General features: G+C 40.0%; 1 protein-coding gene across 2 annotated transcripts in view; it reads right to left on the bottom strand.

Moving 5' to 3' along the window:
• Window positions 1-18,135, bottom strand: part of LOC120415125 (MOB kinase activator-like 2) — a 262,174-nt gene that overhangs the window by 199,020 nt on the left and 45,019 nt on the right. Inside the window, exon 1 of one of the 2 annotated variants that reach the window (XM_039576548.2) lies at window positions 13,078-13,399. The exons of the other annotated variant lie outside the window; for it this stretch is intronic. Within the exon in view, the coding sequence (XP_039432482.1) occupies window positions 13,078-13,301 (224 nt within the window). The 5' untranslated portion in view covers window positions 13,302-13,399. Of the gene's footprint in view, window positions 1-13,077; window positions 13,400-18,135 lie in introns of those variants that run through there. 2 annotated transcript variants of the gene reach the window in all.

Genomic DNA, 18,135 nt, shown 5'->3' with positions numbered 1-18,135 from the left:
ACATGAAATTTGACATTTCGGCAGTAGTGGCCACAATCCGGAGTGGTCGGAGGCACCGCGGATGTTCCGATGGGGGGACATTTGCTGGACCGTAAGAGTTGGGACAATATGGGTATCAAACTTTATGGTTTTTGATACTGGACATGAAATTTGACATTTCGGCAGTAGTGGCCACAATCCGGAGTGGCCGGAGGCCCCGCGGATGTTCCGATGGGGGGACATTTGCCGGACCGTAAGAGTTGGGACAATATGGGTATCAAACTTTATGGTTTTTGATACTGGACATGAAATTTGACATTTCGGCAGTAGTGGCCACAATCCGGAGTGGCCGGAGGCCCCGCGGATGTTCCGATGGGGGGACATTTGGCGGGCTGTAAGAGTTGGGGCAATATGGGTATCAAACTTTATGGTTTTTGATACTGGACATGAAATTTGACATTTCGGCAGTAGTTGCCACAATCCGGAGTGGCCGGAGGCCCCGCGGATGTTCCGATGGGGGGACATTTGCTGGACCGTAAGAGTTGGGGCAATATGGGTATCAAACTTTATGGTTTTTGATACCGGACATGAAATTTGACATTTTGGCAGTAGTGGCTACAATCCGGAGTGGCCGGAGGCCCCGCGGATGTTTTGATGGGTTGACATTTGCCGGACCGTATGAGTTGGGACAATATGGGTATCAAACTTTATGGTTTTTGATACTAGACATGAAATTTGACATTTCGGCAGTAGTGGCCACAATCCGGAGTGGCCGGAGGCCCCGCGGATGTTCCGATGGGGGGACATTTGCTGGACCGTAAGAGTTGGGGCAATATGGGTATCAAACTTTATGGTTTTTGATACTGGACATGAAATTTGACATTTCGGCAGTAGTGGCCACAATCCGGAGTGGCCGGAGGCCCCGCGGATGTTCCGATGGGGGGACATTTGGCGGGCTGTAAGAGTTGGGGCAATATGGGTATCAAACTTTATGGTTTTTGATACTGGACATGAAATTTGACATTTCGGCAGTAGTGGCCACAATCCGGAGTGGCCGGAGGCACCGCGGATGTTCCGATGGGGGGACATTTGCTGGACCGTAAGAGTTGGGACAATATGGGTATCAAACTTTATGGTTTTTGATACTGGACATGAAATTTGACATTTCGGCAGTAGTGGCCACAATCCGGAGTGGCCGGAGGCCCCGCGGATGTTCCGATGGGGGGACATTTGCTGGACCGTAAGAGTTGGGGCAATATGGGTATCAAACTTTATGGTTTTTGATACCGGACATGAAATTTGACATTTTGGCAGTAGTGGCCACAATCCGGAGTGGCCGGAGGCCCCGCGGATGTTCCGATGGGGGGACATTTGCCGGACCGTAAGAGTTGGGGCAATATGGGTATCAAACTTTATGGTTTTTGATACTGGACATGAAATTTGACATTTCGGCAGTAGTGGCTACAATCCGGAGTGGCCGGAGGCCCCGCGGATGTTTTGATGGGTTGACATTTGCCGGACCGTATGAGTTGGGACAATATGGGTATCAAACTTTATGGTTTTTGATACTGGACATGAAATTTGACATTTCGGCAGTAGTGGCCACAATCCGGAGTGGCCGGAGGCCCCGCGGATGTTCCGATGGGGGGACATTTGGCGGGCTGTAAGAGTTGGGGCAATGTGGGTATCAAACTTTATGGTTTTTGATACTGGACATGAAATTTGACATTTCGGCAGTAGTGGCCACAATCCGGAGTGGCCGGAGGCCCCGCGGATGTTCCGATGGGGGGACATTTGGCGGGCTGTAAGAGTTGGGGCAATATGGGTATCAAACTTTATGGTTTTTGATACTGGACATGAAATTTGACATTTCGGCAGTAGTGGCCACAATCCGGAGTGGCCGGAGGCACCGCGGATGTTCCGATGGGGGGACATTTGCTGGACCGTAAGAGTTGGGGCAATATGGGTATCAAACTTTATGGTTTTTGATACTGGACATGAAATTTGACATTTCGGCAGTAGTGGCCACAATCCGGAGTGGCCGGAGGCCCCGCGGATGTTCCGATGGGGGGACATTTGGCGGGCTGTAAGAGTTGGGGCAATATGGGTATCAAACTTTATGGTTTTTGATACTGGACATGAAATTTGACATTTCGGCAGTAGTGGCCACAATCCGGAGTGGCCGGAGGCCCCGCGGATGTTCCGATGGGGGGACATTTGCTGGACCGTAAGAGTTGGGGCAATATGGGTATCAAACTTTATGGTTTTTGATACTGGACATGAAATTTGACATTTCGGCAGTAGTGGCCACAATCCGGAGTGGCCGGAGGCCCCGCGGATGTTCCGATGGGGGGACATTTGGCGGGCTGTAAGAGTTGGGGCAATATGGGTATCAAACTTTATGGTTTTTGATACTGGACATGAAATTTGACATTTCGGCAGTAGTGGCCACAATCCGGAGTGGCCGGAGGCCCCGCGGATGTTTTGATGGGTTGACATTTGCCGGACCGTATGAGTTGGGACAATATGGGTATCAAACTTTATGGTTTTTGATACTGGACATGAAATTTGACATTTTGGCAGTAGTGGCTACAATCCGGAGTGGCCGGAGGCCCCGCGGATGTTTTGATGGGTTGACATTTGCCGGACCGTATGAGTTGGGACAATATGGGTATCAAACTTTATGGTTTTTGATACTGGACATGAAATTTGACATTTCGGCAGTAGTGGCCACAATCCGGAGTGGCCGGAGGCCCCGCGGATGTTCCGATGGGGGGACATTTGGCGGGCTGTAAGAGTTGGGGCAATGTGGGTATCAAACTTTATGGTTTTTGATACTGGACATGAAATTTGACATTTCGGCAGTAGTGGCCACAATCCGGAGTGGCCGGAGGCCCCGCGGATGTTCCGATGGGGGGACATTTGGCGGGCTGTAAGAGTTGGGGCAATATGGGTATCAAACTTTATGGTTTTTGATACTGGACATGAAATTTGACATTTCGGCAGTAGTGGCCACAATCCGGAGTGGCCGGAGGCACCGCGGATGTTCCGATGGGGGGACATTTGCTGGACCGTAAGAGTTGGGGCAATATGGGTATCAAACTTTATGGTTTTTGATACTGGACATGAAATTTGACATTTCGGCAGTAGTGGCCACAATCCGGAGTGGCCGGAGGCCCCGCGGATGTTCCGATGGGGGGACATTTGGCGGGCTGTAAGAGTTGGGGCAATATGGGTATCAAACTTTATGGTTTTTGATACTGGACATGAAATTTGACATTTCGGCAGTAGTGGCCACAATCCGGAGTGGCCGGAGGCACCGCGGATGTTCCGATGGGGGGACATTTGCTGGACCGTAAGAGTTGGGACAATATGGGTATCAAACTTTATGGTTTTTGATACTGGACATGAAATTTGACATTTCGGCAGTAGTGGCCACAATCCGGAGTGGCCGGAGGCCCCGCGGATGTTCCGATGGGGGGACATTTGCTGGACCGTAAGAGTTGGGGCAATATGGGTATCAAACTTTATGGTTTTTGATACCGGACATGAAATTTGACATTTTGGCAGTAGTGGCTACAATCCGGAGTGGCCGGAGGCCCCGCGGATGTTTTGATGGGTTGACATTTGCCGGACCGTATGAGTTGGGACAATATGGGTATCAAACTTTATGGTTTTTGATACTGGACATGAAATTTGACATTTCGGCAGTAGTGGCCACAATCCGGAGTGGCCGGAGGCCCCGCGGATGTTCCGATGGGGGGACATTTGGCGGGCTGTAAGAGTTGGGGCAATGTGGGTATCAAACTTTATGGTTTTTGATACTGGACATGAAATTTGACATTTCGGCAGTAGTGGCCACAATCCGGAGTGGCCGGAGGCCCCGCGGATGTTCCGATGGGGGGACATTTGCTGGACCGTAAGAGTTGGGACAATATGGGTATCAAACTTTATGGTTTTTGATACTGGACATGAAATTTGACATTTCGGCAGTAGTGGCCACAATCCGGAGTGGCCGGAGGCCCCGCGGATGTTCCGATGGGGGGACATTTGGCGGGCTGTAAGAGTTGGGGCAATATGGGTATCAAACTTTATGGTTTTTGATACTGGACATGAAATTTGACATTTCGGCAGTAGTGGCCACAATCCGAAGTGGCCGGAGGCCCCGCGGATGTTCCGATGGGGGGACATTTGCTGGACCGTAAGAGTTGGGGCAATATGGGTATCAAACTTTATGGTTTTTGATACTGGACATGAAATTTGACATTTCGGCAGTAGTGGCCACAATCCGGAGTGGCCGGAGGCCCCGCGGATGTTCCGATGGGGGGACATTTGCTGGACCGTAAGAGTTGGGGCAATATGGGTATCAAACTTTATGGTTTTTGATACTGGACATGAAATTTGACATTTCGGCAGTAGTGGCCACAATCCGGAGTGGCCGAAGGCCCCGCGGATGTTCCGATGGGGGGACATTTGCCGGACCGTAAGAGTTGGGGCAATATGGGTATCAAACTTTATGGTTTTTGATACTGGACATGAAATTTGACATTTCGGCAGTAGTGGCCACAATCCGGAGTGGCCGGAGGCCCCGCGGATGTTTCGATGGGGGGACATTTGCCGGACCGTAAGTGTTGGGGCAATATGGGTATCAAAATTTATGGTTTTTGATACTGGATATGAAATTTGATATTTTGGCAGTAGTGGCCACAATCCGGAGTGGCCGGAGGTCCCACGGATGTTCCGATGGGGGGACATTTGCCGAACCGTAAGAGTTGGGGCAATATGGGTATCAAACTTAATGACTTTTGAAACTGGACATAAAAAGTTGCATTAGGCCATTATCTGAAACTAAGCAGTTAAAATATATTGCTTATTAGGCAGGAAGTAATAAATAGATTACTGCGATGCACATTTTTTTGTGCCACTGCGAAAATCTGTTTCTAGAAATTTAAAATAACTATCTCGTAATCATTAAGAGCCCTGTAAGGGTAGTTTTTAATGTCTGCTGTTCAAATTTCCTTTACTGCCGCCGATTGCTTGCAACAGCCTTGCAAAAACATTCCCGCATCTTGGTAACTTTCGAGTGGTGAAGGAAAGTAAATTGATTTCACTTCGATTTCTATTTCAGCTCCACTTGCAATTTCCGTCCCCTTAGTCCGATAGGACGGTTATTATAAGGGGGGAATTTGGACCGGACATTCTAATCGAAAATTTCAACAATCATCTTGCAAAGTTCTTTGTCATACTGGTCATGTGTAACATAACCACCTGCACCTTTTTTAGTTGAAATTTACATCAAATGCATTCATCCCCAAAAACGGTGCAATTCAAAATAATCTGCAAAGAACTTTTCTATGCAAATTCAATTTAAAATGAAAATGTTTGTTAGATTTCTTTGTTTGTAATTTTTCTATTATTTCCAGAAGTCATAACTTGTCACCAAATTTTTTGGTCACACTTTTCTATGGCTCAAATGTTGCGGGTTTTTGTCCCTAAAAAAACAACAAAAATAATTCAAAATTGAAAAATACGGATTTTGGAAAATTAATTGTTTATTTAAAAAAAGTAAGAATTCCTCAGTTTTTTTTTTAGAGGACAGAAATTTGGAAGTTTTGAACCATGACCGGCCAAATGTTTGCCGCAAAGCTATATTTTTTGAAAAAAAAAGTCAGCGCAAGGGCTGTCACCTCCTACTCCCGGAACTGAGATAAGCTGTATCAGCACAATCCAAGTCTGATACAAATTATACTTTCCCATCATTTCACTGCCGGCCAGCGGGCACAAAGCTATTTAAAAAAAGGGCTTTGGAAAAAAGGAATATACAATATTACGCTCTTTTGAAATGTTAGTCTCGATTTAAAAAAATCTAAATATGTTTTTCAAAAAGATCTTAAAAATTGCACAAAAGTTTTATGTTGAAAATTGAGTTACTATGTGGGTAAGCTTTTGAAAACTAATTTTCCTTTTTGTTTTTGCTTTAACCGCTGTATCTTAGAAGTCTTCAATTACGAGATGACATTTTGGGAATGTTCTGTTCTTCTTTTTTTCAAAAAATGAAAAAAAAATAAGATGTGGTCACTTATGGGCACTATTAAAAAAATCGAAAAACTGCAAATTTTTAGTTAAAATCTAACTTTATATGCCTCTATCCCAAAAACAGTGCAGTTTAAAAAAAACCTGCAAAGAAGTTTTATATGTAAATGTAAATTTGTAGATTTGTATTTTTCCGAAAAAAGAAATCTCAAGGTCATAAACGTCCCTTAAAAAAGAACTATAAAAAATATTGAAAAAAATTAAAACTACTGATTTTGTAGAATTTATTATTTAAAAAAAAAATATTTCATATGGGCGAAAAATTCCATTTCTCTTTTTTCAGATAAGTCCTCAAAAACGTTGCTGAAGCCACCTAATCGATCAGAAAAGTTCTTCAAAAGATGCAGATTTTCGAATATTTAAGTACCGTAAACCGGGGTGACTTTGATAGGATTTCAATTTGTTTTTGGAATATTTTTCAACTGTTAAGGTCTTTTCTCAAAATTATTATTTTTAAAACATGTACTGGGGTAAGCCACACAAAGTCCATGCACTATTTTTGAAAAAAAGTTTTTTCAATAGTGTTTGGAACAATTACGTTAAAAATTCTTAGTTTAAATTCCGGGGTGACTTTGATAGTCATAGATTTTCTTGTTAAAATCAGATTTAAGGTGTTCAAACTTTATTTTTACGTCAAATGTACCATCACTTAGGTTGCTGATATAGTTTTAAAGAAAGAAAATCAATGTTTATGTTAAGTTAACTAAGTTTATAAGCTTTTTATCAAAATACATATAAATTTCAGGTAAAACTGTTAAAATGTTGGATTTTTTCCTTAAATTCGTTAAAACTAGTTTTGTTTATGAAATTATCGATCTATATTGCATTTTATACTAAATTCAAAGCACGAATCACAAGTTTTCACATTTTACATGAAATTTGTTCAACTGAAATTGCCTATAATTTTGGAGATTTTTTATTACTTGTGTCTCAAAAACACATATTATTATTTTTTTTACATCTTTTTCAACCTTCTCCTAGTGGAAAATTGTCCAAAGAATCCAAAAATGCATCCCGTTTTCCGATTCAAAATAATGTTCATTGAGAAAATCATGACAATTTGAAAAGTGTTAAATAATGCCTTTCATCAACATTTTCTTAGTTATAGTTAACTAACTATTTAAACTTTTCAAAATTTTATGAAAAGTTCCTCTTCAGGTACTTTGAACACTTCTCTCCCCCGGTCAGTAAGATTCCAAACCATTCCGTATGTAATTTATTTGTACTCTTCATTCTGCGGAAAAATCTCAAACCTATCTATGTCACCCCGGCTATCAAAGTCACCCCGTTTTACGGTACCATTTTTGTATGGAAAGCTGCCAAAATTGTACGGCACAAAATTACTTCTGAGCACTCGTCTATAATTGATTTTTAATTGTATTTTTTTGCTTTGTATAAAGCGTTGCCAATCGATTCCGTCATTCAAATCGAAACGAAGGTATTTTCGGATCGATTTGGTGTTTCAATAAAGTTGTAGGTTATTATTCTATTCAGCAAACAATAGTTTCATTGTAGGGAATTTTCTAAGCATTTGGAATATATTTTTTCAAATATCAAAGATGGACACTATTTTTTAAATATTACGGGCTTCTATCGGTAGTTTTCGGTGAAATTAAACTCACAAATTAGAAGAAAAGAATGAACTGAGAACTTTATTTTTTAAAGACAATTTTTGCGTGATTTTATAATATTTTCTAAAAACAATTAATCAGAAAATTTCATTTAGAGAGCACTTTTTTAAGGGCACCCCCCAAATTTGTATGTAGAATTGTATGAAAAAACTTATGATGCAAAATAGCTTACTTGGGACAAGTTTCATACAAATAAAAATAAAAATAAATAAAATCATTATTTTTTTTTGCGAAGTTCTAAAGAACTGCACTTTTTTGGTCAAAGGCCTCCACAATAAATTAACCAACAAAAAAAATAATTAAAATAAAAAAAACGAATTTGGGGAGAATTACTATGCTGTATCGCGAGCAAAAAGGTTTCAATTTGGATCGAGGGATTAATGGTGTCATCGAGAACTTTATTCTCTCGAATCCCACTCGATCTACACAACATTAGCTGATCATTCAATCAGTTTATCTCCACTGAGAGAATGTCGTGATAGCCCATACAGTATAGTCCGGTACTTATGATTTAAAGATGTTGGGATCGGTCCTTGTTGTTAACTTTTTTGTATGGGTCAACTTTTTTTCATAACAAGCCTGGGAGTAGAATACTCCTAACCGTTTTGTACGTTATATCCTCTCATCCGCTCACTTATACCAGACTAGTTTGTGAACTTCTACCTGTCGGTTGAGAGCTACGTATTTTTGGACCGCACATCTCCACAACGAACCCATTGCGTCACCGATAACTGCACCCACCGACAGTCCACAGTTGATCAACCAACCACGCTGGTCAACTTACACAAACCCCAAAATGGACAAGCTATCAAGCCCTGGTCCCTGGTGGTGGTGGTTCCGCAGTGGACGCCAAAGTTCTGCATTTTTTTGTGCAGCTTCTGCGACGAAAAGTCTCAACCAGTCAGTAGTGGTAAACTGAAGTAGATTGTAGATGCAGTTGGTTGGCGAACGAGAAGAAAGAAGAAAAAAACCAGGAAATGAAACATTCGATTTTTTTGTACAACTGCATCGCGCTGTGGTTCCAGGAGGTTACACTTCTTTAAATAAGGAGGGAAAAAGTTTTTTGTCCAAAATTAAAATTTTCTTTAAAAATAAAGAAAGATAAAAACCAGAAACTAGTTAGAAAATATGTACAAACTGCCGAAAATAGACTATTCTCCCCTACCTCTCCCCATCCCGGCATATCTTGCAGTGCTTATCAGAGAGTTACGACGATGGTGGCAGCAAAAAATGTGTGTTTTTTACACCTAAGGCAATATGGTTGCGGTGTTAATCGTCCGCCGCGAACGGCTACGGCGACGACCAGGAGGACACCGCGAGTCCGTGTCTATCCAGCAGTCGAAAAGTTCAGTGAGACGATCTGGCGGAGAGAAATTGCGCTACGGTGTGGAGTTACTCACTGCGCAATTTGTCAGCCTAATGGGATAAAGACAATCTGTTTTGTAGTTGCAAATTTTAAGATTCAAATCATTAAGGTTGTACATTGTACTGGTGTTTCTGTGCCTATACTTTAGGGAAACCAAGCTCGCGCCACGAAAAAAAAAAACGGGAACCATGATTTATAGTGTTTCCGGCTTGGCCGTAATAAACGCTTGTGTTTTACGTCCATTCATTTGCGTTGCATATTCATGAAGGACGAGCAACTCGTCCTCGTTACGTTGTGATAAGGGGACAATTAGTTCGCGTGAACAGTTTTACTCCCTTGTTCAGGGGTTTGCTACACCAGCAACCAGTTGTCTCTGTCAGGACCAGACCAGCGAATTCACTAGTGTCGCAACAACTGCACAACACCACACGGCCGGTTTTGGCCCCACGAAAGAACTCCCAATTGGGCGGTCGCAGGACCCCTCCGTAAAACTAACCGGACCGGCACTAACCCGGTTGATGGCACGGTTCAGATTTGTTTTATTTTTTGCTTCTGCTCCGTCCTCAAATTATAGCACTTTGAAATGAGTTTTCGACCGTTCTAGGTAGTATAAATCCCGCCCGCAGTAGGCGCGCACCCACCACAACTTTTAAATTGGCATAATTTAGTTGATTGCGAAAGTGGCGCTTTTATGGCACGTTGAGTCCGTAAGGGGGCGCGGCGTCCCCGATGTTTGCACTGATGGGACACTCGAGATAGGTGCGGCCACCAAATCCGCAAAAGGACATGTAAATCTCCCGAGAAGCCCACTCAGGGTTGGGGCGAGAGGTCCAATTGAATAGGGAAAACTTTGGAGGGGAGGGGGCGCTTGAAGATGCAGCCGGTAAGATAGAGAGCAAAAGGAAAGAAAGGATTTGTGGGAAATCCCTTTTTAATTTGTTTGACAAATACTTTCTTTAGTTCGGGCAGCCGAGCACATGACGGTCGGAAGTGTTCTTCGGTGTTGGGGGGTTTATGTGATAAGTGAAAGATCTATCTTGTGTCATCTCAACGGAGTGAATTGGATTTCCAAGGAACCTTTTGAAACAGGTTGGGCTAGAGTGAAATAAAGAGGTTGAAAAACAGTAAACACTTTTGGGTAAACTTTTGAAACATTTCAAAACAAAACAGAAGATCTACATAGAAAAAGAAAGATTCTGAACGTTACATCATAAATGCTGTAACACACTTACACTTTGAAACCTTTGCAAAACAATGATATATTTTCGAAAAAAAAGATCTGAAATAAAAAAAAATACGGTCAACGTGGGGGAAGGGGGAGGGGAACATTCCTTGGAATGCAACTATGTCCAAGTATTCCCCATGTAAAGAGAAGCAATTTTGTATCATTAGAAATCTTCACAGCAAAAATCCGATGGTAAAATCGTATGCAAAAGCATGCACATCACCTTAGTGAAAAGGCCACTTAATATTACAAACTGCATGTACATTTTTTGCAAACACAAAAAAAATTGCAACCGACGGGATTCAAACCAAGCACCAACAGTAAGCACTGGCGCCTTAGCCCGCTCGGCCATCAGACCATTGAAGAATGGAAAGGATAATCGCATATATATTTTGAGCAACCGTTAATTTACGAAAAAACTAAACTTCTCTTGTTTTATGTTTTGCTTCATTATTTTTTGAATTTTTCCAAAAAATATATATATAATTCGGAAATTACATTTTGAAGCCTTCTAGAGGCGAAATTGGGTCTTAGAGTTATTTTTTAAGCATTTTGAAAATAACAAGAAAATATAATCTGAAGATGTTGCTTAGATAATATTTATTTATAAAATAACTTCTATCTTCTTTCATTTCTTATCTCATCTGAAAGATTTATTTATCTGTTGTGGTTTTTCATGAGACTACCTTTACTTTTATTTTTTTCGAAGTTATTTAAATTAGGTAAATTTTAAAGCGTTTATTAAAACATTAATTCAATGTATATTTCTGGAGTTTTTTTTTCTAAATGTCCAATAAACCAAATTTTCAGTTTTTGCTTTTTGGGTGCTTTTTAATACCCCTGACTCAAGGCGGTTTCAAAAACACCCAAAAAGCTAAAACTGGAAATTTGGTTTATTAGACCTTTTCAAAAAAAAACTCCAGATTTTTATGGTTTCAAACAATTGTTCAACATAGTTTTATATTCTTGGAATCCATTTTGCTCAAAAATATGTTGCATTTTTCATTTATTTTTCAGTTATTTATACCTAATTGATTTTATTGTGTGTGAATGTTTTTTTTTTTTTTGTTATCAAAAGTTAACGTAAAGTTGTTGGCGTATTTCTCCGCAAATCTTATAACACTTTTCTACATTTTTATTTGAACAGTAAAATATTTTTTAACCCTCTACAGCTCAACCCTGTATGTAATTATTGATCAATTTTGCATCTACAGTCCAGACTCGACTCGCTTTGGCATAATTTCACTTCGGATAATCGAATCAGGAAAAACAAATTCGTTGTCTTTTTTTTGTTGGTTTTGCATTTTGTTATTTAATAGGCAATCGACTATTCAAATTTGACTAAAGAGGGATCGCAGAATTCTAATTTTATGTTAAAAACAAAAAAAATAACCCGGGCAGACGGCAATAACAAAATTCATGCCATTGACAATAACAAATAACATATACTGTTAAATTACAAAAAGTGTTATGGAATATTCTTGCAAAATCAATTTTTGCATAAGAGTTTACTAACAGTTCATGCAATCATAACAAAATTCGTTATTGGTCTGATATTGGTTAAAAACTACTTTGGAATAACATTTTTTGTTATGGAAAAATAACTCCAACTGTTATTGGGTTGATCGGATTAGTTGTTAAAATAACAAAAAATAATAACAAAGATTTATTCGAAGAATAACTCAAAATGTTATAAGTCTGTTATTACAATAAAAATCCAAAAACAAAACAATCATAACAACGAATAACAAATCCTGTTATAAATAACATAAAATGTTATTGGCCTAGTATTTCCAAATATCAAAAAATGTTATTCCCAAGTTATTTCCGTCTGCTCGGGAAACACGAAAAAAATTCATGTTCGTGGTTTAAATATCAGAAGTCCCATAAAACCCTTGAGATAATCGAACTTCGGATAATCGAAACTTCGAATAATCGAAGTTTCGGATAATCGAGTATGGGCTGTGATAGATTGGATTGGAACGAAGAAAACGCACATAAGCACATTTTTTTTAAACATGAGCAATAGAAATTGAGTTTTTTGAATTAAAAGTTGCAATTAAAAACTAAATGGGTTGTAGAGGGTTAAGATTTGATTCGATACAAAAGATACATAAGCAAAGAACGCAAGACCAATCCAACAAATCAAAACAACAAGAATCTTAAAAATCACTTCATTTATGACCTTATGGAACTGCGCGAAAACTTTGCGAACGCACACCTTCTCAACACCAGGTACATAACAACTCCAAACAGACACACACCATCGATAACGGTACAACACCACCCCACCCCCTTCTTTTCCCGGAGAGAAAGAGTTTGCTCAAACAAGAAGCAAGTTTCTTCCATCATCCGATCGCGATCAACACAATAAAAAAAAATCGCCAGCTTCACTTCCACACATCTGGCTGCTTCATTATCGCGCAATTGTTGTTTGTAGGTACAATTAAAACCTCTCAACCATCTCTTCAACATCCCACCCCCACCTGGAGGATGGTGGTCTTCGGAACTTGCTGCAGTACCACATCTAGCGCGCAAATTCAATGTTATGAAAAGTTGTAGAAAAGCAAAGTCTGCTTTATATACCCCCGCTCGATGACTGGGCGCTTTTTGTTGTAATTTGGGGAAACAACAAACCTTTCAACCGTAACGCACACATTCACACACCCACACGAACCACCCCCATCGACTTTGGTAATCCATTAAACATGAGAAACCTGCGCCGCTTCAGCACGCAACGGTGAACATCTACAGTGATATCGCCGGACGACCGGGGTTCCTACCTGCAGAAGCACGTAACCGTTTCTTCCACGTCCAGCGGCAGGATGATCCCGGAACCGCCCATGATCTTGCTCAGGTTGCTGGTCGAGGCCGCCGGACCCCCGGATCCGTCATTGTTCGGGATTGAGGAGTACCGCACGGACAGGTTCTTCGAGGCCGAACTGGCCCGGTTGGTGATTGCGTTCAGCACCGCCGTCGTCCACATCCTGGAGAAGCGATTGTTCATAATCCAGCGGAAGCAGCAACAGCAGCAACGGCTCGACCCGGTTCTTCCGCGGCGGGGACCAATTTCTGGACACTTTGAATGCACACACACACTCTTTCTACTGGATGCTGTAGGTGGTCCCTACAGCTGTTTCAATCGACACGGAACATTCTTCACGTACACACTTCACCACGGCGACACACTCTGCACTGGACTATCTGTCTGGATAGTCCTGCCACCTCCAGGTTGTCGAAGCCCCACTAACTGCAGTAGCAATCCGCTAAATTCAATTTTGAACACACAGACACTCAGAAACACCGCGTCACACGCAGAACTCCACGAACGCAACGCAAACACGTGACCTACAGAACAGTACAGCGCGTGATAAGCCGAACTAGAACCAACCTTGGGCAACCTTCGGGAATCGTTTATGGGAAAAGGAGGAACACCGCGCACTGGGAGACACCCGCTGGGCTGTAGACCATCCGCACAGTCCACAGACACAGACTACCACCGAACGCCGCCACCGTACGGAACCTCCACCGAAGAAACGAAGACGACGTACGGTTCCGCCGTGCTGCACGCGGTTGTTCAGCGAATCCTCATACTCTCTCTTCGCGGTAAATACGGTCGAACCTCGCGCGGTACGGCGCTCCAGCGCTTCCGATATCCAACGCCGCACCGAAGACCCACTGTTTCCCGGCTGTAGTGGTAATGGTGTTGAAAATAAATCGACTTATTTGTGCCGAGACCGCGCGTTTGGCAATGTCAGACGGTTTCTCCTACAACTCTTGGCGCGGAATACCTGCGGGGCCCGTGGAGTTGGCCAGCACCGTATTGTTACCTGTAAGTCACGAGGAACTGCTGCTGCCACTCACTCACACACGTGAGCGGGGGGCTAGTTACATTGCGGTGTTGTTGGCATTGTTGTTGTTGTTGCTGTGTTTTTTATCACAACTGCTCTAATTAGACAATATGGTCGAGGTAGCGGTAGGTAACATCGCGGTTGAGGACGGCAAAGCTTAGGTTGGGAAAATATCATTTGACTTTTGATTGCAGCTCAAAAAAATAAATTTAAAAAAATTAAATAAAACCACAAAACTTCGACTGCTTAAAGTTGTTTAAAAAAAACTTTCGAATTCTTAGTTCTTTAAAACCTTAAATTTTTTTAATTTGGACAATTCTAAAAACTCTTTGATTTTTATATATTTTTTTATTTCTTCAAATTCTTTAAGTTCTTTGGAATTTTTTGATTGTTTTTTAAATATAATGCTTAAATATAATTCTATAATTCTTAAATATAAATTATAATTCTATAATATAATAAATATAATTCTTTGAAATTTTTCAAAATTCTTTAAAATTATATGAAATTTAAAAAAATTTCAATTCCTTTCTTGAAGGTCTTCTCTTAAAATTCATTGAAATTCTTAGAAATTTTAAGATTTTTTTGATTTTTTTTATTCTTAGTAATATTTTTAAATCTTTGAAATTTTTTGAAATTCTTCGAAGTTCATTAAAATTATTTTTGCAATTCCGTCGTGAAACTACTTACTATTCTTGCCATTCTTGAACGCTGCCTACTTTTCTGTACCAAAAATGACAGAATCGAATAGCAACACTTTTCAAAATAAATGCTGAAAAGTTCTACTTTTCAGCACTCAAATGGGTGCTGAAAAATTGAACTTTTCAGCACTTGTTTTGAAAAGTAACACTTTTCAAAAAAAATTTGATTTAAACGATTTATTGACAAAATACATGAAAATTTCACATAAAATTTCAATCAGTGTGTGTTTTTTGGAATTGCAAAAAATTTGTATGGAACTCGTTGCAAAACTTGATTTTTTCAGCACTCTTCGTATTTATCCAACTCGGTGAACCTCGTTGGATAAATGTACGACTCGTGCTGAAAAAATCCTCTTTTCGCAACTTGTTGCATAAACTACTATTTCTTGAAATTATTTGATTTTTTTTATTATTTGATTTTATTATTTGTTTTTTTTTATAATTTGAGTTTTTTATTATTTGTTTTTTTTTTATTTTATTGAAATGCTTTAAAAATCTTATATTTTTTCAAAAATTCTTCGTAGTTTAAAAAAAAAATTGGAATTTGTTGAAATTCTATGAAATTTTTTGAAATTCATTTTAATTATTTGAAATTATTTGAAATTTTTCAAAATTCTTTAAAATTCTATGAAATTCTGAAAATTCTTTTTAACCCGTACAAGCTAAACGTCTGAATGGAAGAATCGAAAAATCTTTAAAACTGCCGTATTTTTGACCTGTTTGACCAAATCCTTGACATCCGGTAGTCAAAAGAACGGGAAAGATCTCTAGTTTTCGATTCTGGGGAGAAATCCGAGTTTGGACCATTTTCACCGGAGTTATTCCGGATCGTAGTGGGGTACCTTTTTGACTGGCCGGCCGCATCCATACAGAAAATTAATTAAAATTGACAAAACTTACTGTAAATAAACAGAACATGCCCCAAAACATATTTGGATCAATGTTGGACCATCCTAGCAAGTGTGGCAACCGGTTCCGGTTCTGGCCACCCTCGGAACCGGTTCCACGAGTGGGTAAGACTATAACACATTACAAGTCACATTTTGCCTTCGTTGTGTTCATAAAAATATACAAAAAAATATATTCAGATACAGATCCCAAATAATAAACAGGCCTTGTATGGCCACTATGGCTTGACCCCCGGAACATCCGGAACACGGTTCCAGAGGACCATTTATACGAAACTTGCACATATAGCTTGCGACATGTCAAAAATCATGGTTTTGTATCGTAAAAGTCAACCAACCCACTGAAATAAAGTTTGGACACAATGTGGCCACTATGGCTTGACCCCCGGAACATCCGGAACACGGTTCCAGAGAACCATTTATACGAAACTTGCACACATAGCTTGCGACATGTCAAAAATCATGGTGTTGTATCGTAAAAGTCAACCAACCCACTGAAATAAAGTTTGGACACAATGTGGCCACTATGGCTTGACCCCCGGAACATCCGGAACACGGTTCCAGAGGACCATTTATACGAAACTTGCACATATAGCTTGTGACATGTCAAAAATCATGGTTTTGTATCGTAAAAGTCAACCAACCCACTGAAATAAAGTTTGGACAAAATGTGGCCACTATGGCTTGACCCCCGGAACATCCGGAACACGGTTCCAGAGGACCATTTATACGAAACTTGCACATATAACTTGCGACATGTCAAAAATCATGGTTTTGCATCGCCAAATTCAATCAACACACTCAAATAAAGTTTGGACATAATGTGGCCACTATGGTTTGAATCCCGGAACATCCGGAACACGGTTCCAGAGGACCATTTTTTGTAAACTGGCACATACAACTTGCGACATGTCAAAATTCATGGTTTTGCATCGCCAAATTCAACCAACCCACTGAAATAAAGTTTGGACACAATGTGGCCACTATGGCTTGACTCCCGGAACATCCGGAACACGGTTCCAGTGGACCATTTTTTGTAAACTGTCACATATAACTTGCGACATGTCAAAATTCATGGTTTTGCATCGCCAAATTCAACCAACCCACTGAAATAAAGTTTGGACACAATGTGGCCACTATGGCTTGACTCCCGGAACATCCGGAACACGGTTCCAGTGGACCATTTTTTGTAAACTGTCACATATAACTTGCGACATGTCAAAAATCATGGTTTTGCATCGCCAAATTCAACCAACCCACTGAAATAAAGTTTGGACACAATGTGGCCACTATGGCTTGACTCCCGGAACATCCGGAACACGGTTCCAGTGGACCATTTTTTGTAAACTGTCACATATAACTTGCGACATGTCAAAAATCATGGTTTTGCATCGCCAAATTCAATCAACACACTCAAATAAAGTTTGGACACAATGTGGCCACTATGGTTTGACTCCCGGAACATCCGGAACACGGTTCCAGTGGACCATTTTTTGTAAACTGGCACATACAACTTGCGACATGTCAAAAATCATGGTTTTGCATCGCCAAATTCAACCAACCCACTGAAATAAAGTTTGGACACAATGTGGCCACTATGGCTTGACCCCCGGAACATCCGGAACACGGTTCCAGAGGACCATTTATACGAAACTTGCACATATAGCTTGCGACATGTCAAAAATCATGGTTTTGTATCGTAAAAGTCAACCAACCCACTGAAATAAAGTTTGGACACAATGTGGCCACTATGGCTTGACCCCCGGAACATCCGGAACACGTTTCACGTGAATTATGTATACAAATAGTTTGCACAGCTTGTGCCTTTGGTTTTGATGCATGGTTTTGCCATCATTTGAATTCTTTGAAATTCTTTGAAATTCATTAAAATTCTTTGAAATTCTTTAAACATTCATTTAAATACTTTAAAATTCTTTAAAAATCTTTGAAATTCTTTGAAAATTTTTGAAATTCATTAAAATTTTTGGAATTCTTTAAAATTATTATTAATTGTTTGCAATTCTTTGAAATTCATTAAAATTCTTTAAATTGTTTTGAAATTCTTTTAATTTTTTTTGAAATTTTTTATAAATTTTTGGAAATCTTTGAAATTCTTTGAAAATTTTTGAAATTCATTGAAATTCTTTTAAATTCTTTGAAACTCTCAGAAACTCTTTGAAATTCTTTGAAACTCTCTGAAATTCTTTGAAATTCTTTGAGATTCTTTAAAATTCTTTAAAATTCTTTGAATTTTTTTGAAATTATTTAAAACTCTCTGAAATTCTTTGAAATTATTTGAAATTCTTTGAAATTCTTTGAAATTCTTTGAAATTCTTTGAAATTCTTTGAAATTCTTTGAAATTCTTTGAAATTCTTTGAAA

Source organism: Culex pipiens, chromosome 2 (assembly GCF_016801865.2).
Source record: "Culex pipiens pallens isolate TS chromosome 2, TS_CPP_V2, whole genome shotgun sequence".
In the NCBI taxonomy this organism is placed as follows: Eukaryota; Metazoa; Arthropoda; class Insecta; order Diptera; family Culicidae; genus Culex; species Culex pipiens.
This window is presented reverse-complemented; position numbering and strand designations above follow the sequence as displayed.